This window comes from Castor canadensis, chromosome 3 (assembly GCF_047511655.1).
Source record: "Castor canadensis chromosome 3, mCasCan1.hap1v2, whole genome shotgun sequence".
Classification (NCBI taxonomy): domain Eukaryota; kingdom Metazoa; phylum Chordata; class Mammalia; order Rodentia; family Castoridae; genus Castor; species Castor canadensis.
Window position 1 is genome coordinate 26,894,286 of NC_133388.1, and position 22,087 is coordinate 26,916,372.

At 33.5% G+C, this 22,087-nt stretch overlaps 1 protein-coding gene across 13 annotated transcripts in view; it reads left to right on the top strand.

Moving 5' to 3' along the window:
* Nucleotides 1–22,087, top strand: part of Cep128 (centrosomal protein 128) — a 379,822-nt gene that overhangs the window by 56,572 nt on the left and 301,163 nt on the right. For 11 of the 13 annotated variants that reach the window (XM_074067415.1, XM_074067413.1, XM_074067409.1 and 8 more), the window contains one exon: nucleotides 4,851–4,967. The exons of 1 other annotated variant lie outside the window; for it this stretch is intronic. In XM_074067415.1, coding sequence (XP_073923516.1) covers nucleotides 4,851–4,967 — 117 coding nt within the window. Of the gene's footprint in view, nucleotides 1–2,940; nucleotides 3,009–4,850; nucleotides 4,968–22,087 lie in introns of all 13 variants that reach the window. One more of the 13 variants, XM_074067414.1, reaches the window with a different exon arrangement.

Sequence of the window (22,087 nt, forward strand, 5' to 3'; positions counted from 1 at the left end):
ATGCTTCAATAAACACCAGTATACAGGTGCCTTTGTTGCAATCCTGACTTACATTCTTTTGACTATATATCTATGAGTGGAATTGCTGGATCATATGACAATTCTATTTTTAGAGGAGTTTTTTGAGGAGTCTCTATACTGTTTTCCATAGTGTTTGTACTAATTTACATTCCCACCAGCAGTGTATGAGGGTTCTTTTTCCCCACATCCTCGCCAATATTTGTCATTGTTTGTGTTCTTGATGGTAGCCATTCTAACAGGAGTGAGGTGGAATCTTAATGTGGTTTTGATTTGCATTTCCTTTATGGCCAGTAATATTGAGTATTTCTTCATGTGTTTTTAGCCATTTGGACTTCTTCCTTTGAAAAAGTTCTGTTCTTTTGCCCATTACTTCATTGCATCATTAATTTTTTTGGGAGTTTCGTTTTTTGAGCTTTCTGTATATTCTGGTTATCAATTCTTTGTCAGATGTATAGCTGCCAAAGATTTTCTTCCATTTTGCGGGCAACCTCTTCAATTTAGAGATCTTTTCTTTTGTTGTACATAAGCTTTTTAATTTCATGTAGTCCCATTTGTCAATCCTTTCTCTTAGTTGTTGAACCTTTTGAGTTACATTGAGGAAGTCATTGCCTATGCCTATTAATTTCATTGTATTCCCTGCTCTTTCCTGCACTAGCTTCAAAGTTTCAGGTCTTGTATATCCACTTTGAGTTGATACTTTTACAGGGTGACAGACATGGAACTAGTTTCAGTTTTCTGCGTGCAGATAGCCAGTTTTCCCAGTAACATGTATTGAAGAGACTGTCCTTTCTCCAGTGTATGTTTTTGGTGCCTTTGTAAAAAATCAGGTGTGTGTAGCTGTATGAATTCATATCTGTCTTCTATTTTGTTCCACTGGTGTTCAAATCTGCTTTTATGGCAGTACCATGCTATATTTATTGCTATGGCTCTGTAGTATAGTTTGAAGTTGGGTATTATTATACCTCCAGTGAGGTTCTCTTCACTCAGTATTGCCTTGACTATTCGTGGTCTTTTGTGCTTCCAAATGAACTTTAGGGTTAACTTTTCAATCTCTGTGATGTATGTCATTGGAATTTTAATGAGAATTGCATTGAACATGTAGATTGCTTTTGACATATAATTGCTCTTGGTAGTATAGCCATTTTCACTATGTCGATTCTAGCAATCCATGAGCATGTGAGATCGTTCCATCTTCTATAGTCTTCTTTGATTTCTTTCTTCAGTGGTTTATAGTTTTCCTTGTAGAGGTCTTTCACATCCTTCATTAAGATTACTCCTAGGTATTTTAGTTTTTGAGGCTATTGTAAATGGAATTATTTTTCTGTATTCTTTCTTCATCTGCTCATTCTTAGTGTATAGAAAGGCTACTGATTTTTGTAAATTGATTTTGTATCCTGCCACTTTGCTGAAGCTGTTTATGGTGTCTAGGTACTTTTTGGTCTGTTAGGCATAAGATCATGTCATTTGCAAATAGGGATAGTTTGACTATTGCCTTTCCCATTTGTTTTCCTTTTATTTATTCTTCCTGTCTTACTGCTCTGACTAGGAATTCCAAGGTATGTAGAGTAAGAGTGGAGAGAGTGGACACTCTTGTTTCTGACTTTAGATGAAGTGGTTTCAGTATTTCTCCATTTAGTTTGATGTTGGCTACAGGATTGTCATATAAAGTCTTTATTATGTTGAGGTACATTCCTTCTATTCCTAGTTTCATCAGAGCTTGTATTATGAAGGGATATTGAATTTTATTGAAGGGTTTTTCTGCATCTATTGAGATGATCATGTAGTTTTTGTCTTTATTCTGTTAAAATGCCATGTTAAATTTAATGATTTGTATATGTCCCTCCATCCCTGCATCCTTGCAATAAAATTTGCATGATTATGGTGTATGGTCTTTTTGAATTCAGTTTGTCAATATTTTACTGAGGAGTTTTGCATCTATGTTAATTAAAGAGATTGGCCTGTAGTTCTCATTTTTTTGTTGTTGGGGTTTTGGGATGAGTGCACAACTGGCTTCATAGAATGAGTTTAACAGTGTTCTTTCCCTTTCTATTTTGTGGAAAAGTTTGAGGAGTGTTAGTATTAGTTCTTCTTTAAAAGTTTAATAGAATTCAGTAGTGAATCTGTCATGTTCTGGACTTTTCTTTTTTGGGAGACTCTTTATTGTAGCTTCAATTTCATTGAGTGTTATAGATCTGTTTAGGTGATTTATATGTTCTTGGTTCAGTTTTGGATGGTCACATGTATCTAGAAATTTGTCCATTTCTTCTAGATTTTTCAGTTTTTTGGCATATAGGTTTTCAAAGTAGTCCCTGGTGATCCCTGGATTTCCTTGGTGTCCATATTTTATTTTTTATAAGTGATACATAACTTTGATCCAACAATCCACTGCAAAAATTTGCCCTGAGTTCAGAAAAATGATTTGCATCAAGGTGCATACAGTAGCAAAATAATTGTTTTTTGCAATCATCTGTCAATAGGGGATTACTTATATCAATTATGGAATCAGTACTATAAAAACAAGGATTCAGATTTGTTTATTATGGAAAGTTTATGACATGTGAATTTTAAAAATATAAAATGCAATATATATTATTGAATTATTGTTTGGGGAAGAAATGAAGTACATATGTATTTGCATAATAACATGTATAGAAAAATGTTCTGGATGTCTACAAGATAATAGTGTTTTTGTCGATGCATTGCATTAATTTTTATTTTTAAAATTTTAAACATTCTGTATTTTAATTGTGGTAAAATACATATAACATGTTTGCTGTTGTAAATGTTTTTAATTATGCAGCTCAGTCGTGTTAAGCACTTTCACATTTTTCTGCAGCCAGTCTCTAGAACTTCTTTTGTGGAGCTGAAATTTTATTCTGATTAAGTAACAACTTTTCATTTCCTTCTCCCCACCCCCAGTCTCTAGGAACCACCATTTCACTTTCTGTCGAATTTGACTAAGTACCTCATGCAAGTGGAATGATATGGTATTTGTCTTTCTGTGATTAGCTTTTTTCTTACCATAATGCTGTCAAGGTTCATTCATGTTGTGGCAGATATCAGAATTTTCTTCTTTTTTTGGGTCAAATAATATTCAATTGAATGCATATGCCACATTTTGTTTATCCAGTCATCCAGTGATGGACACTAGGGTTGCTTCCATCTTCTGGAAATTAAATATAGCCATTATTATCGAGGACAATGCTGTTAAGAACACAAGGTCCACTTGAGACACCGCTTTCAGATATTTTGGGTTTAAGCCTAGAAATTGAATTGCTGGATGCATGAGACTTTATTTTGATTTGTTTTGAGGATCAAGAATATTATTTACAAAGCAGGGTCATCATTTTCCATTCCCATCAGCAGTGCTCCAGTGTTACTCCTTCTCCACATCTTCTCTAGTGCTTATTTTCTATTTCTTTGCAATAGCCAGTCTAATGGATATGAGGTTGGTTCTATATTACTTAATTTTTGATAAGTATTGCTATAAATTTTTATAATTAGAATGAACTTAACAATAAACTTGTTTTCATTTTGTAACAATACAGTGATTTTTTTTTTCAGTATTTACTTAGTATTGTTTTCCATTATAGCAGGTCCTGTATTTACTTTGGATTCAGTAGTAACTTGTTAGTTGTAGTACTAGGGTTGATTACTAGGATAAATTAGGAGCTTGTTGCTGAAGAGTAGTTACTAGAATTTTTAGTAAGTCACTGTAAAGATCATAGTAAATATCTTAGTTATTTTTAAGCAGTGAAATTTAATTGCCAAGATTTATATATAGTAAATGTAAATTGCTCATATTTTTTTGTAGACTACTTTTTGCTTAGCCTTCAACTAATTAAATTTATGTTTAGCTATGACTTTTTAAAAATAAATTGATTGAGCAGTAACATACCATCAAGTTACAGTTCTATGATTTTTTTTTAGTAAATTTGCTGAGTGTACAACCATCACTTAATCCATTTCAGAACATTTTCATCACTTAGTATGGTCCCTTATGGTCAGACTTTTCTTGTGTCTTTGCCAAACACAGAATAGTTAGCAAAATATTTTTTATAGGGAGAATATATTTATTGTTTCCTTTAAGTAAATATAAAATGTTTGCATTCACCAAATATATGCTTTGTCAAATAGTGTAAGATTTATTTAAGGGGCTACTTAGTGATACATATGAAATGTATTTGAATTTGGACAACTTATAGTAAGGACAATCTTGTGTCAGAGCAAAGAATTCTTTCATGTTTATTTTAGAGTCCCAATTAAGCATTTTTCAGTTTGCCTTTAGTATTTGATCTTGTACAGCTCATTTATTTTTAGCAAGTCACAGTTGAAAAGATTGACAGGCAAGTGAAAAGTCCTTTTCATTATTTGCTGCATATAAACATCAGTACCATCCTATGCAGGTCATGCTTATGGATAATAAAAATGAAAAGGAACTAAACTGATAGAACAATTTATCATTAATTGCATGATAAATGCCATTGTTGATAATACTGGTATTTTACCCCTAAATCACCACCAGAGGGCACTCTTTTCTAATGCATTGCTTTGAACTCTAAGCAATTATTATATTGTACTTTGAAAAATTTGAGGCCTGTTATTTGGATTCAGGTGTTGATTAATTGGAAACTATTGATTGCTTTCTTTGTAACTTTCAGTCAATGTTTTTGGTCAGCTGCTTTATAATAGTGTCATTTGAAAGAGCTCTACAAACAAGTCAGAATTAAATACTTTAGACTTTAATGTATCTGGCACACAATAAAAATACCCTGAGTTACTCTTTTACTAGCTCTGTAATGTCACTGTTTCTTTTCATTCACATTAAGATTTCAGATCGGGTGGAGCGGCGGCTTCAGGAAATAGAAAGAGAGATGCGCACAGAAAGAGAACTGGTGGAAAGACGTCAGGATCAGTTGGGACTCATGTCCTTGCAGCTACAGGAGGTTTGTGAGAAGTACTTTCTTAGAATGTAATATTGAAGTTAGATAATTACTTTGTCATTGTTAAAATGGTTATAATTTCTTAGGTGTTGCATATGGCAGTAGAATTCAAATCATATAAGAATCTTGGTGTGTCATTTTTGGTACAAGGTATAAAATCAGACCCACTGTGTTTCATACTTGCTGTTTGTGTGACAGTGGCAAGCTTTTTAACTCCTGTAGGTCCTAGGTGACTCTGTGGAAAATGGGAAGAATAATAATATCTACCTGAGTAAACTGATATGTGGATAGATGAGTTAGTGTTGGCCAGCCACTTAACACTGTATGGCATGTACTCAAAAGGTGTTAACTAAAAGTGGAGTTACTCTGATTTTATTGGGCATATACTGGATACCAGAACGTCATAAAACTGTCAGCTGTGGGCCAAATCTGGCCCACTGTCTATTTTTGTAAATAAAGTTTTATTGGGGCAAAACTATTTCTATTCATTGATACATTGTCTGCAGATGCTTTTGTGACACAGTGGTAGAACTGAGTGTGTGAAAAAGAATGTGCAGACTACAGTATTGAGAGTCTGGCCTTGCGCAGAAGAAGTTTGCTAATTCTGAATTAAATTATCATCAAATAAATTCAAAATAGAGACCATCACTCTTCAGACATTCTTTTTTATTTTGAAGTTTCAGACTTATGATAACGTTACAAAAGTTAAAAATTAAAGCAAAGAATTTTTATATAATTTTTTCTTTGATTTGTTCAGTATTCACATTTTACCAGACTTGCTTTGTCATTTTTCTAAACATAACCAAAGTCTGTATCATTTTTTCTGAAACAATTTTGAGAAAGTTGAAGGTATAATGTAAATTTTTGATATTTAAATAATTTACTATGTTTGTTTTCTTCTGTAATCACAGTACAGTGGTCAAAACCAGGAAGTTAATGTCAATACATGATTTAATTTGTAGGTTGGTGTGGATTTTGCTAATAATGTTCTTTTCTGTCCAAGATAAAATCCATTTTCACATGTAGTATCTGGTTATGCCTCTTTAGTCTCCTTTAATCCTGAGCAGTCTTTTAGTTGTCATTCACCATAACTTTGTAGGGTCTTACCAGTTTATTTTGTAGGATGTCTTTCATTTTGGATTTATTGATTTTTTTTTTTTTACTTAGGACTAGATTTAGGTTATGAACTTTAGGCAGGAAACCCAGATAACTAGTTATTTTCTTTCCAGAGTTCATCAGAGGTCTTGTAATGTTGATTGATCTTGAAAACTGAACATTTGATTATTGTATTGCCTACCAGGGTTCTCCACTGTAAAGTTACTGTTTTTCTTTTTAAAATTATATGTTTTCCAAGGAGACTTTGAGACTTGAAAAGAACATTTTTTCAAATAATTTTCGCCTACTAAGTTTAGTGTTTTACTGATTTTTATCTGAAATAATGATAGCTATAAGTGGTGCCAAATAATCATTTTTTAAAAAAAGTCCATCATTGCTACTTCAGGTATGGGGGTCCTACTGAAAGGAAGAAATTTCTCTCTATCTTATCTATCTATCTGTGTGTCTGTCTATATGTCTACCTACCTACCTGTCCATTCATCCATCTGTCATATCTATCATCTATGTATCTATGTATCTATCTGTCTATGTATCTACTTACCTATCTGTCAGCATCATCTTTCTCTACCTACCTTCCTGCCTGTCTTATCTAATCTATCTGTTAGTGAAGACTTGTGGGTTCTTGTTTCATTACACTTGTTATATTTCATTACTTTCACTTGAGAAAGTTAATTTGTTGAAATTCCCTTTAAATGTTTCTTTTCTTAGATCTATGCATAAAAGTATAAAAATTAGAAAAAAAGAATAAAAACAAATCAGAGAATTTTTTTATGAAATGACTTTTCCTAAAAGCTCTAAGAATACACTTATGTGTGTTTGCAGATCATTAACCTTTATCAGTTAACAGCTTTTTTTCATATATTAGGAGACACTGCCAATTAAAAAATTGAAACAAAATTTGCAGTCTTGAAATTATAATATAAGCTGAAAGAAAAAATCTGCTTTTGTAAGAAAAAATCTGCTTTTGATTTTTAAAATTCCATTTTTCTGCATTTCACAAAGGGAGACATACCCTTGTTAGTTGGTAATTACTTAGAAGAGGACACTTTGTTGAGCAATTAGATACAGCATGTGGATAGCCTTTTTTTTAACCTCGATTTTTATACATGTGTTCTCAAAGCAAATTGCATCTGGTGAGCATAAGAATAGTACTGAAGAGACAATTGTTCTTTTTTGCAAGAGAAAATTAGAGAAATTTTCCATACTTATTTCCTTCTCTTTTTGCAGAATGCACAAAATTACAAAGAGAGGGGGAGAGGAAGATTGCTTCCCACTCCTATTCTTGAGAAGCCAGAGCCCAAGTATTTGTATTGTAACTGCCAAGTTCACTAAAAGCTTCAGCTGTGATTTGGAATTCCATCTCTGATAATACAATAGAATATCACTGTTGATAAGAAATATTTAATTTCATATTGTGTCACTTTAAGCAGTGACCTATACGTTTTTAAAAGGTGGTTTTGGATTGTAAACAGTGCAGTGGAAACCAGAAAAGATTTATTTAGGCTTTTTTCCTGCTCCCAAGTTAAATGACTTAGACTGCTTTGGAAAGGTCATGTTTAAGGAGAGAAAAAGCTTTGCTTTCTTTTTCATATTAAAAAACAATTATGGAAATTCCTACACTGTATTTTGTATCTTGCCATAGTGAGAATTTGAATTCATAGGTAAGTGGACTAGTAGTTTTAGCCGCTGTGCTCTTTGGTATCCTTAAAATGTATGCTTTGGCTAGGCACTGGTGGCTCACACCTGTAAACCTAGCTATTCGGGATGCAGAGATTAGGAGGATCACAGTTTGAAACCAGCCCCCAGGCAAATAGTTCATGAGACCATGTCTTGAAAAAACCCTTCACAAAAATAGGGCTAGTGGAATGGCTCAAGGTATTGGTCTTGAGTTCAAGCCCCAGTACTGCAAAGAGAAAAAAAAAATGCATGCTTCAAAATTGGTGACAATTATTATTCTTAAAGTTAAGAAATTTAGAATTCATTAAAAAAAAATCTCAGGATGTCAGTGATTTCTAGGTATACCAACAAGTTACAGGGAAGCAGTCTGAGGTCTAATGTTTAGGCAGCTAAAACATGCTGCTTTTTAGTGTTTCAGTGAAGTCTTTGGGTCCTGGGAGTTTATGTTTCCATTTAATAAAAGACAGTGTTAATTGTTGGAAACTGGTCAGGGAAACCTAGTCGCCTTTTCTTGTCTAGAGTTTTAAAGAACTGTTTATTCTCTTGTGTTGCTTTTTTTTTCCAGTCTGAACAAGAGTCACAAGTGCTATGGAATCCACTTCCTTTATTGAGTGCAGCCCCTCATACCATTAAAGTTATTTGAATGCCAGATTTTCTTAATTTAGTAAGGACCTTCGCTGGCCTTCAGATCTCTTATGTCTTATGTGAAAGAACCTGTTTTGATATTTCAGTAGAAGTCTCTTTCTTAGGAGAGATGAGTAATTTATATAGGTTGTACAATAATACTCTTCATCATTCTTTTTAATACTTTGAGGTTTTTCTATTAAAATTCAAATGCTGTGAAACCTGTAACTATGAGTGTTTCCTTGTTGAACCATTTATGTGAATAATAAAATGTTTGTTTAACATCAGGGTACATTTTCCTATACAGGCTTCATTTGATGAGTAGCTTCATAGTAACCTAAATTTGATCAGTTAAATTTAGTGGAATTGGGGTGGGCATGGTGGATGCTAGTGTAAGGAAAAAGATAATTTAGATTGTAAACACAAACCCCAATCTTTTTTTTTATAACTTCAAAGTTCACATAAACTTCTAGATACAATTTCTGTCTCTTGACTACGCATCTTAGGGATTGCTGGCTAGTTTTTTTTTTAATTAGCTGTTTCATGTTGATTGAATATTAATTCATCTTTAGTTGAATTACTTAAAATGAATAATGTGAGGTAAACATGGGTTTATATTTGTGTAGACTCTTCAGAGCATTTTGTGGCATATTCAACTGCTAATTTCTCCCTTCATGCCATCTTGAACATTTCATGCTTGCACGTGACTTAGGGTAATTCAGGTGCCTTCACATTCAGTGTTGCTTCATGGGGAAGGGTGTGAGGCAGGCAGGAAGACGGTGGATATTGAGGAACTGACTGTTAAATGTGTAAGGTAGGAGCCCTAGTTAGTGGCATTTACTCCAGTGGAAAACCAGATTGTGTGAGCCTCCTCAATAAAATAAGGACATTTGAGGAAAAATTAAAATAAATTGGTATTACCTTCAATTTTTGTTATCTGTACCAATTTTGAAAAACGTAGTGAAGAAGTCGCTGCTCATTCCCACCCAGAAAAGTGACTGTGTCTCCAGAGGCACTGAGTGTTGTGGACATTTCACGAAAGAAGAATCTTGGGTGCTGTTTATTAATGTGTTTAGTTAGGATTCTTTTCGGGAGGAAGCTTCCATGGAGCCAAGCATGCTTTTGAGTGTCCTCTTACTGGCTTTGATAACTCCCTTAGACTTCTGCAGGAAAGCAGAGGAATCCTTCAGGGAAATAACTGGCTTCATTGACCCCCATACTTGGACTCATTTTGAGACTCCCCTACTTTGGAGATGCATAGCTTCACTTATTTGTCCAAGGCTGAATTACAAAACATTTTCCTAGCCATTCACTGTCCCCTGGCTTTTCTTTCCATGTCTTAATGCTATCTCTTTTTATAGTTTCCCTTATATTTTTGCATATAATTATTTCGTGTAACAGCTTCTCTTACCCCATGATATTATTTGATGCTTTTTATAAAAACGCTCATCAAATCATCTTCATGTCGATCATCCCAATGACCATTTGAATTGGATTTGCACATAAAGAAGAGTTTAAAAATAAAAAGCCTATAAAAAGTACCAGGAAAGCTCATAGGATGCATCTTGTCTCTTGATCCTTGGGACATAAACTCCAGAATTCATCCTTTATCAGGAATGGGTGACCCGATGGGGTGTAATTACTCCAAGGAGGAGTAATGCAGGCAGGGTGACAGTGTCCTCAGACTACCAAGGGCTAAAAGCCCTGAGTATCACGGCAGGACAAGGGCAACCACACGGGTGCTACTACTTTGTAGGGAAATGTGTGTAGCAAGGAGAAATTCTAAAACTTCTACTCTAGTGTTCCTTTTTTTGATGGGTGAAACGGCTTTGTCCTTCTACTAGTACTTTTGGAAATTTCTCTGACTAGCTGCTGCATTTCTAGCTTAATCTTTTATTACCATGGATAGAGTTTAAAATTGTGATATATGTCATAAGTTATTTTTTCTTTCACCAGTGATTTTGAGTGGCCATTTCACCTTCTTCCTCCTTTTCATACTGTTTATAATTCCTTAAAATTTTGCCAGGTTGATGGGTTTAAAGCACTAAGTTATTTTTACATTTCTGTTCTTTGTTAGTGAATCCAAGCAGCTTTTCACGCATTTGTTGAAATGTGCTTATATAGATCTGTGTAACTTTTGCTCATTTTTAAAATGTTGTGTTATTTGAGTTTGCCTCAAAGAATACATTTTTTAATGGAGAGAGGAAAGAATCTAAGTTTCTGTCTGACTAGTCAGTTGCTTAAGTATTGCTTTTCAGCACTTGGCTTTCCCTTTCTAATTTGAATGCCATTTCTATTATATATCTACTTTCCCATTATATTTGGCTGGTTTCTATTTCTGTACAGATCATTCTGACTTAATTATCACAATGCTGTTATCTTTCAGTAAATGAAAATGAAAATGCCTTGTCAGGCTCCATGAAAAATCCTGCTGGCATTTTGATTGTGATTGTATTGAATATGTAGATTAATTTGAAGAAAAGGTCTTTTATAATGTTTTTCAATAACATTTTATAAAAATTATCCATATAAAGTTCTTAAACTTGTTTTATTAAGCATTATTTCTAGATGTTTTATGGTTTTTCTTCCTATTGGGAATGGGATGTTTTCTTCAATTGCATCTCGATTGGTTACAAAGGAGTGCAACTGGTGTTACATGTTGCTCTTATATCCAAAAATCCTGCTCAGCACTCTTATTTTTTCTTATAATTTCCTAGTAATTTTACTGACTTTTGAAATTAAAGGCAGTTGTGGAATATGGTGGCTCATGCCTTTAATCTCAGCTACTCAGGAGGTAGAGATCAGGAGGGTCATGGTTTGAGGCTACCTTAGGCAAAAAATTAGGAAAATCCCCATATCAATTAATGAGCCAAGGGTGTGGTTTGTGCTTATATTCGCAAATATGTGAGAGAAATACATAGGAGGATCAGGTCTGAGGCCAGCCCTGCAGGAAAAATTATGAACTGTGCCTGAAAAATAACTGGAGTAAAAAAGGGCTGGAGGCATGGTTCAAGTACTAGAGCTACTTAGCAAGAACCAGGCCCTGAGTTCAAAAGTACCCCAAAACAAAAGCAAAAAAAAAAAAAAAAGTTAAATGCCATTTAGACTCTTTCTTTGTAATTCTTTTTCTGTTCTCTCCCTGTTCTGCCAATTTGGTCTCCGTGCAGGCTACAGCCTGAAATACAGTGTATAGTAGAAGAAAAGACAGAGGACATTCTTGCCTCATTCGTGTCTTTGTATTTCTGGTGTTGGCCTTCTTGTATGGCATTTGCTCCTGGTTTGGAGTGCAATCCCTTATCACGTTAACAATGTTTTTTTTTCTATTCCTTGATTGACAAGAGAACTTTTTGTCTATGTTGCTTATTAATTTGCTTTTAAAATGATGATTAATTATGAAATGTATCAGATATTCTTGCTGCTATATTTTTCTTTGGATATTTTAAGTGTGATTGATAAGTAGAGCTTAGTAGTTGTTGAGCTGTACTTGCATTCCTGAGAGCATTACTCAAATTTTAATTTGTTACTGTTCCTTTAGTAGTTTCGTGTTTGTTATTGTGATCAGTTTATAACATTCTTTGCACTAATCTTTTGGTTTTAGAAGCAAAGTTACATTAATCTTATAAAATGAGTTGGCAAGATTCCTTTTTTTCCTATTTCCTGGTTTAGTCTTGTTTTATACAGATTTATATACTTCTTTAATATTCGTTAAAATTTATCCATAAGCCTATTTCTGTCTGTCATCTTTTTGATTTCTGAAGTCTTCATTTTTTACATGTATACTGGTTATAGCCCTTTTACTTAAGTCAGTTTGATAATTCATGATTTTATGTGTTACTCATTTTGTCTATGTTGAAATTTATTTTTGAAAAGCAATCATAATTCTTAAATTTTATTTACTTATTCCTTTTCATTTGTTTTGCTTATAATGTGATTTTTTAATTAGTTTTCTTTCTTTTTTTTTTTTTTTGTGGCACTGGGGATTGAATTCAGGACCTTGTGATTTTGTCCGAGTTGCCTCCAACCGTGGTCCTCCCAATCTCCACCTCATGTGTAGCTAGGATTACAGGCATGTACCACTATGGCTGGCTCTGTTTTTCTTTTTGACCAGCTTTGTTTATTGCTTCATCAGCATCTTCTCATAACTTTATTACTTTTCTTCTATTTTTAAGATGATTCTATTTTATTTTTTAGATTTATACATTAAATATTTTTGTTTGCTTTTAAAAAATCCATACTATAAATTTACCACCAAATTAGTATGGTTTTTTTTTTAGAGTCTTGCTATGTAGCTGAGGAGGCTGTTCTTGAACTGGTGACCCTCCCATATCAGCCTCCTGAGTGGAGTGTGCCAGCATACCTGATTAGCATAACTATCGTTATACTCTTTTATTATTGTGGCCTCTGAGTCTTTTATAATATTTATTATGATTCCCTCCTTAACTCAAGACTTAATTTAGGAATGCCGTTTTGGAATTTTCAAGTATTTGCTTATGTTTATTTTTAAGACCACTTATTGTTTCTTAACATTTAATTCTTTTGAAATTTGTTGAAACTGCTTTTTTTACTTAGTTTGACAGTTGTTTTTTGGTATATGACCAAAAATAAGATAGATAAATAAATATTTTGCTGATGATTTCTTATGTGAATTTATGACCTAAATACACACACATATAAATTTTGTAGGTCAAGTTTGTAAATTTTGTCATTTTGATTTTCTACATTCTTACATTACCAGTATAATATGAATTGTCAATTTCTTTCTGTGATTTTTGTTGGTTGCACTTTATTCATTTAGTGCCTGTGGTTTCTTGCATAAAATTTATCTTAGTTCTTGGTCAATTAGTTTTAAAAACTTGTATGGTGTGATGTTAGCATTCTTAAGGTTATTGTTTGGATGGCATGTAATTTTCCTCTTTATTTTAGTCCTTCCTCTTAATTTTATTTTTCTTATAAATGCTATATAGATAGACTTAAGAAAGAAAACTCATTAGGTAGACTTATGCCTTTTAATGGCTGCTCAGTCAATTTATACTTACTGTATTTGGTATCATTTCATCCTTTGTTTTTTCCCCCTCCTTTATTGTTTTCTGTTGGATTGAAATGTATTATGTATTCATTTTTATACTTCCTTTTGGCTTTGAAGTTTTGGATTATATTTGAATTCCTCTGATGGTTATTCTGAAAATTTAAACATATTTATTTAAGTAGAAATTACTCTGAGAAACCTATGTTCTAACCTTCTCCTCAGCATTTTATTGGGACATTTTTTTCTTCTGACTCAGCATAACTTATCCATTCTCATCTGTCACACTTTCTTGTCACCTGTTCAGAGAGAACTTTCCTATCCTTTCCCCCTTTCTGAAATAGCCTTCTTCTGCCCTATTGCTCACTATAGTACTTATTTTTTATATAGTTATTGTTTATTTTGTTTACTTATGTCGCTCTATATCGTTCCTGCTAGAATATGGACTCTGTTGTCAGGGACTTTGTCCATCCTGTTCACCCCGTTTCTGGGACAGGCTGAAGAGAGTCACTCACATAGTAGATTGCTACTCAGTGAAGAGCTGCTGAAGGAGTGAATGCTGTCTTCAAATGTAAAGGATTGCTTAGCTGCATTTAGCCTTCATGGTAGAAGCATTTGTTTTCATTCAAAGGGTTTTGTAAATTGTATTATACTACTGCTCTCCTTCTTGCAGAAAGAAAGTGAAGTTTAACTAATTTTTACTTCTTTGAAAATCCCACCAACATTTTAAAATAATTCAATCAGAAACAAAATTTAATTTTATAAAAAGAACATTTTACATAGCAGGTTGCTGGTTTTCAAATTGTATTGAAAACTTAATAAAGTCAGCTGTCTAAAGCCTCCCATTTTAGTGAGAATTACCTAATATTTTAGTGAACAACAGGTATGTTAGAAAACAAATTAGAATGGAGTTACCAGAATATATGAATTCCATAAGTAAGACCTCTTTGAAATATTTTTTCTGGAATAACATTTCTGGAACATTGTTAATTCAGTTCTGTGAATATGAATAAACTGACACTCCACCGAATTGTTTAATCTATGAGTCAACAGAAAATGGCTGAGAAGCTTTTGCTTTAAGGCATTGTAAATAGTGGGCAGAAAAGACTTTTTCATTGAGGTAGGGTCTTGCTGCATAGTTCAGGCTGGCCTCAAACTCATGATCCTCCTCCCGCCTCAGTCTCCTGAGTGCTGGGATTGCAGGTGTGTACCACCACACTTAAAAGAGACTTTGTAGATAGAATTTTTTTTCTTTGTGTGCTTTGGATGTTTGTAAGGGCAAGATCTTTTAATTTAGGTTTTTCACATAATTTATAGTCATTGTTTCAAATTTAGTTGATAAAAATGATGGGATAAATGCTTAATAGGGGAAATTGCTATGTGTTTTGACCACTAGTCGTCAGTATTGAACCATCAATTGTGACCTAGTTGGAATTGTTTATTAAAGTTGTCAATGTTATTTGAAAGCTGTTTCTTTATGAAGTAAATACCCTTAGCTCTTATGGCTTCCTTTTTTGACATAAATGTTGAAATTTAAAGAAGTCTAATTAATTAGTTGCTATTTAAAAATTTAAATTTGAGACTATATTTCTTTCCACTGTTAAAAATGAAATTATACACTGAATATTAAACATTAAGACAGCTGCTGTATTTAACATTGCAATGGTCATTTCTGTGTCTTTTTGTTACTCTCTCGTGCTTCCTTCTCAGGATTTCCTCCTTCCCTTCCCTTCTTTCTCCCTTGCTTGCTTTCTCCATCTATAGATTATACCTCTCATAGAGAGAGATTATAACTAGAGAGTTTATTTCACTGGAATCATGTATTCCCTTACTCCTTTCTACTTTTCATGATTCTGAGCTTTACAGAAGTATCTCAAAGTTACTTTTTCTATGTTTTAATTTTATGTAAACCTCTTTTTCCTACTGACTATTTTCTTTTCCTTAATAATCACTGCTTTTTGTACCTCGTTGTCTAGTTACAATCATTTTCTAGTGTTTTAATGCTGTTTATTTTTCCTTTGGACAATCTTTTTTCTTTACTAAATAAAAAGGCATGTTTTATAGCTGTCTTGTGACTCACTGTTTTTCTAATTAATTTATATTTCTATTAAGTATTCCCAATTTTTTTTTTTAATACTGAAACTGTAGTGTTATTTATTGCTCAGGAAATGAGAAATCACTTTGGTTATTGCTAAAATATTTTTGTCTATACTATGGTCAAGTTTTAGAACAGTGTTTAGAGCTATAAACTTGTCTGGTCATTTGATGGACCATACACAGTAGTGAGAAAAAGCTTGCACAATTTCATGTTTATTGCCTAGCAGTGAGGTCCTGAAGCCTTGCTAGCTAGGATCAAGTCATTCATGGGAATCGAGTTACAGTGATGTTAGGATTCTGAGCCACAAAGCCTGGCCAGACTTGGCTCTCTAGAGCTAGAACTTCCTGTTCCCTTATGACCTGGGAACTTGCTAAGTCTTATACTTTTCTTTCATTCATCCAAATAAGTAGTTCATATGTTTCTTCTTGAAAAGGTAGATTATCATCTCGATCACAATTTTACTTGTGTATTTTCAATACTTTGTATGTTTTCTTTGCCTTCTCTTTTTTTCCCATTCTTCTCCTCTAGTCATCTTTAATTAAATTTTGTCAGTTCTATTTTAAAAGTATTCCTGCATTGCTCATCTCCTCTGTCTCTCCTCCTCTCCTGTCTTGCCACTGTTCTTTCCTGCAGGGGTTAATGCACTAGCTAGTGTGCCTCCATTCTTACTGCTTTACTGTCTCTCCCCCCACAGAATATTTTCTTCAGAACCTTTCAATGGTTTCTTTATCACATTTAGAATGAAATCCAAAGTCCTTAAACTACAAAGTCCATTTGGTTTGGTTCCTGAATTCCTTTCACCCCAAATTCCTATTGTTCTTCCTCTTGTCTTCTCTAGACCAACTACACTGGCCTTCTTGTTATTCCATGACATGCCAGGTACCTCCTACTTTTGGAAATTTTTACTTTTGATTCCCAAGTCAGGAATTTTCAGCCCTGAAACAGTTGCACGGTGTGCATCCACATGTCATTCAGAACTCTACTTCATGAAGCCACCCCCCCTTTTTTTTAACCATTTATTCATATGTGCATACATTGTTCTGGCCATTTCTCTCCCCTGCCTCCCACCTCCTTCCTCCCCGCCCCCCACCCCGCTCCCCCTTGCTTCCAGGCAGAACCTGTTCTGCCTTTTTCTCCAATTTTGTTGAAGACATAAAAGCAATAATAAGAAAGACATAGCATTTTTGCTAGTTGAGATAAGGATAGCTATACAGAGTGATTCCTAGCATTGCTTCCATGCACAAGTGTATTACAACCCGAATTCATTCATCTCTAACTGACCTCTTCACTACTTCCTGGTCACCTTCCCATATTGACCGCTGTTATTTTAAGATTACTGTATTAGCTCCTCTGCAGTGTGGACATCAAATACATTCAAGTTTTGGGTTTCCTACCTATCCCCATTCCTCCCGTATGTGCTGTCCCCTTAGCATGTGACCCAAGTCCAGTAATGTTGCTGCATTTGCCCTGGATCTAAAGTCTGCATATGAGGGAGAACATAACAATTTTTGGTCTCATGAAGCCCTTTTGAACTATCTTAGATAAAATATCCCTCCTTCACATCTGTGCCCAATACACTGATTTCATTCTTGTTCATAATACTTTTTATTACCTGTCATATGTCCCCCTAGCCAGAATGCAAGCTTTCTGGATAGTCCTTTCAACTGTTGCTCATTACTGTGTCTTTAGCACCTACACCAGTGCTTGATAAAGAGTAGGTATCACTAGATGTTTCTTGAATAAATGAAAGAATGAATGTTGCATGTTGTGTAGTCAGAACAGTTCTCACTGTTCATTTAGCCTGTCCTGTCACGTACCTAAAATGTGCCATGTACTGTGCTGGCAACTAGGGATTTAAAGTTACCTAAAATGCTGTCTTGCCTTTTGGGGATTCCAAGTTTTGTTGTGGGAATAGAGATATAAACAATCATCGTAATTCAGTAAGGGAATTATTCCAGATTTGCCTGGGCTCTAGTGAAGTGTAGACGGAAGAACGTTAATGTCTTCTAGGTCCTTTAGAAGAAAGTTTGGGTGTGAGAAGCCATATTTTTGCTGAGACTTTGTGTTTCCAAATTATTTTAAGTTTTTTTTTTTTTTAATGAGAGTGATTCTTCTCTGTTGCTTATTGCTACATATTTAGTACTTTACCAGTCAATGGCTGAAACACTAATTTAAATTCTGATTGGCATAGTTTTGACTCACACCACTGCTTTCTTCTTATCATTTTATGCCACGCTAATTGTTTCCTTCTGTCCTTTATATTTGTTACTTGTGGATTTTTTCTTTTTCTTGGCACGGTTGAAAATAAACACTGTTCTCTGCAAGGTTGTAAAAGAACCATTAATGTCAACAGGCTGATAGAAAGGAAATGGATGGAAAAAATGATTGACTATTACAGGATTTATCTTTCAAAGGTATTTGAACAAACATTATTTGGCACAGTTTGAAGTGTGTAGGCCAAGATACATTCTTTAGTCTTCCTTTTTTTTTTACTTGGTTTTCTTTTTTGCCTCCTGTGAGAAATACACGTACCTGTCCAAACTGAAAGAATAGACTCAGAGATACATGAAGTGCAGCAGAAATGAGATTTTAATGGTGGTCTTGCAAGGTTTACTCCCCCCGGCCACCCCTTGACATTGCCTAATTCCTATTCAGTGATTTTAAAATTTGCCTCTCTTGGGATTAGTCAAATTTTAGAAGTTGTATCTGCCTCTCCTTGTGGCAGAAAGGTATCCCTGTGATATGTGCTTTCTGGTATGTACACAACCTTTACCTATTTTCTCATTTTATTGTGAGTTACCTCTCCCATATTAAGTTCCCTTATCAGTTGCCCTTCCCTCAACATCCTCAAGCTGATACATAAGCAAGCAGCTAGGGTTAAATGCCTTGCCTTGAAAATGGACTACCACTGACTTCATTTCTAACACCTCTTATCCCCTTATTCAACCTGTAGTCTGTTTAATTGCATTTTGATTATTTCAGCTGATACTAAAAATACTTCTAATATTTTTTCTGTGAAAAAAATTTCTCTTAGAACTTCATCTAGAAAAGTTGCAAGAGATTTGAGGGAATGTCTTGATGTGCTTGATTCTTGAGTTTCCATTCAAGGGAAACTTCTTGCTGGTTGATTCATGGACATCATAGACACAGCCCCACAAGCCATTCTGGTATTGGGAAATAGCTGGCTGTGTTAAAGAATATTCCATTTTGATAATATAGTTCAAGGGCAAGTATTTAATGATGATAAAACAAAAGGTGAAAGTTTAGAAATATATTGTATTTCATAGAAGAAGTAGCATGCCAGTTGTTAGCTTTTGGATTCCTTTGAAGGGTGCAGTTTTATGAGATGATGTGTAGATTTAAGTCATTCTCAAATACCTATAATCTCATTTCTATATAATTAACACTTATGTAGGCACTCCAGTGACGCAATTGGTTGGTATGTGGTTCTTATATAATTAATACTTATATCATGTCTTCTTAGACTTTTTGCTTTATTAAGACAATATTACTTAAGGCTATATTACATTAAATCCTCGCAATGTACATTTTGCCCCCTTTCACCTCCTCATTTTAACTTCCTACAGAATTCTCCCATATATAATAAATTATACTTTTAAATTATATTTAAGTACTTTTGAAAAATGTGTATTTTTCAGGATTTCTTCTTGGATTGATCAATTTACTTATAGCTTCTTCCTTTCTACCCTGTTTGGAATTAATCTTCATAAGATATTTTTGACTCTTGTATATATGTTTTCTAGGTTCTTGAATAGTGTTTATTTTCTCTTTTATGGTCTCTCTTTTCTTTACTGTACTTTTTCTTTAAGCATTGTGTAGTTGTTTTTGTAAAGCATCTCAAATTCTATTTGGGAATAGTAGAGGCTTACTTACATTATAAATACTTTTATTGCTACTGTGAGTTGTGTTTAATTCTAACAAATATTTTGTTTTCATAACACATTAATCTTAAAATATTGCTTAATCACATGTATTTTGCTATGTGAATTTAATTGCTCTTGCTAATATTGTTATTGTAAATTATAACAAACAAGGCTAGCAGGAATCTGTGTGTATCCCTTTGTGCAGCACCATATGCAAATAGACATTTAATGTTGCTAATGCTATTATGATGATGAAAAATGTCTTCTGTTCCTCTTGACTGAACAGCTGCCTGACAGTAGACTGAGATTGTCTATGTGCAGGACTTGTTTAATTTCTATGTTATGATTTTCTTAAAGAGAGGATGTTTCTGTCTACAGTTTCAGTGAATTTATGCTAGACCATCTGTTTGTAAAGTCCTTTTCCATCATTATCGATTAATATTTATTGGGCAACTACTGAGTGCATAGTAATATTGTACAAACAAAGACCACTCTGCTTTAGATAGATTTATTCATTGACTTAATACTGTTTTATATTTTTTAGAAAATAGTGAAAAAAACCCCCAAAATCCAATGGCATAAAATAACATCCTCTAACTCTGAACAATGAAAGATGTTGTAGATTTACAAAGGTTTCTGTTCAAAATTCTGATTTAATTTTCCACAATTATCTATGATGTTCTGTTTGTCAACAATTCCAAGTCAGTGGTCCTGCATTTAGAAAGTCAAATGAAGTATCATATTTCTAATAAAACTGTGGATCTCTTTTTTGAGATGAAACTCCTTGGATAAAAACGGGTCTCTTCTAAGAGCATTGCTTTTTGATTTTGAAGGAAATCCTGGAAAGTGTACTTGTTGGGCTCACATTTAACTTTACTTGCAAGATTTTTATTAAGTAAAAGGTTGCATAAAAATATAATCCGTTCCAGTAAAAGCAGTGGTCTTTTAGGGAATAATACCTATTAACATTGTTGTTTTTGAATTAAAGAAGTTAAAAGGCCTGTATGTTTTTTCATCATATCATCTTTTTCAGTAATTAAGGTTTTGTTTTGCAGATTGGCAAATTTAATAACATTTGAAGAATGAAATCCTAACACTAGTGAATACAGCTTTTATTTTTGAGTTATTTTTATAGTCATGGTAGTGGACTTTTGCTGATTCATCCATGATCTCTGGCCTTGTTAGTCTTCCATGTGGCCTTTGGCTAAGGTTCAGGGTAAAGATTATGGCCATGGAACAGAGCAAAGGAAATTGGCTTTCACAGTGTTTGAACCCATGACCTTGTTTGGCTTCATTGGCTCCAGGTGCTCTAAATAGTCACAGACTCCATAAATACAGAAATAATGGAACTGAGAAGTTTGCTCATTCCTTGGGAAAAATAGGTCAGTAATAAGTGCCCATGTATATTCTACCACGATAATTTCTATGTGTGTACTTGGCTTCCTGAAATAATAAATACCTTATCATATAAGAAAAGGAAAAAAAGTGAAACTTTGTTTTATGTATGAAAACCTAGAATATTATTAAGGATTATAATTGTTATAAGAAGTAATACTGAACTTCTGATAACTTCTACTTAACTACATGATATTGGATATTACTGTCCTCTTTGAAAAACAGCAATGGTTGCATCTTGTGATTTTATTCATATGCTTACCACTTATTTATACACAATTTCAGCAAGTAGTAAGTTTTAAAACTTTCTCCTTTACTTTGTTATCTCAAAAATCCATGTGGTGTCATTATATATCTACACTGGATTTCTTTTTTTACCTCAATCATGCAGTTCTACTTTCACTTACCAGACTGGGTTTTTTATTTGATTGTTTTAGAGGGACCTATTGGTACAGAGTTTTCTTTTCTTGGTCATGGCTGATAATAAAATTCTTTGAATGATTTCAGTAAAATTTTTGAGTTAGATATTGTTTTAGGGATTTAAAATACGAATGCATTATTTTCCACCTTAAAAAGATTTTCTTTTTTTTTTTTTTTTGGTATAATCTTTAACTGCACTAACTTAATGGCTAAAATTTTCCATGAATTTAGGTAGCTGTTATGGGGGAAGGAATTTTTAACTTGATTTAGGAAAAAAGAATAGCATTTAGAAAATTACAGAACTTGAAATAAAATCTGTGCCAATTTAAATGAGTAATGCTAGTTCTACATAACAAAGTCCTGCTATACTGTGCTTATTTATTGTTTTAGAATACATTAATCTGTTGATGTTAGATGGTTTCAGAGTTGGATATAGGTTTCCACAGAGTATTTTGGAGCTAGCCACAAGATTCCCATCTTTAAAAAAGTTCTAATTAAAGTTTCCATCATAATGGTTTACAAATCCTTAATAAAGTCTTTATTTGATTTATGATAAAAAATATCCTTAAAGCTATTTAAAATTGATAACAGGTACAAATATAAACAAGTATACTTTCAGTTTATAGATCATGTAATCTAATTTGTATGAGACTTGTTATATATAGTGAAGTTTAGAATGTTGTTCACTGACTTTTATTTTGTACTTAAATGAAGAGTTTAAATATCAATACAGTAAGACCAACTATTTTCTAGTTCTCAGTGATTATTGTTTCTGGAAGAAAAAAATCTGACCTGCCAGTTTGTACCTTGCAGTATAATGATACTGACCTGCTGTTTGATGTGTTCTCAGACTTGTTTTTCTGTAGTTTTGTAGGTTCTAGTTTAT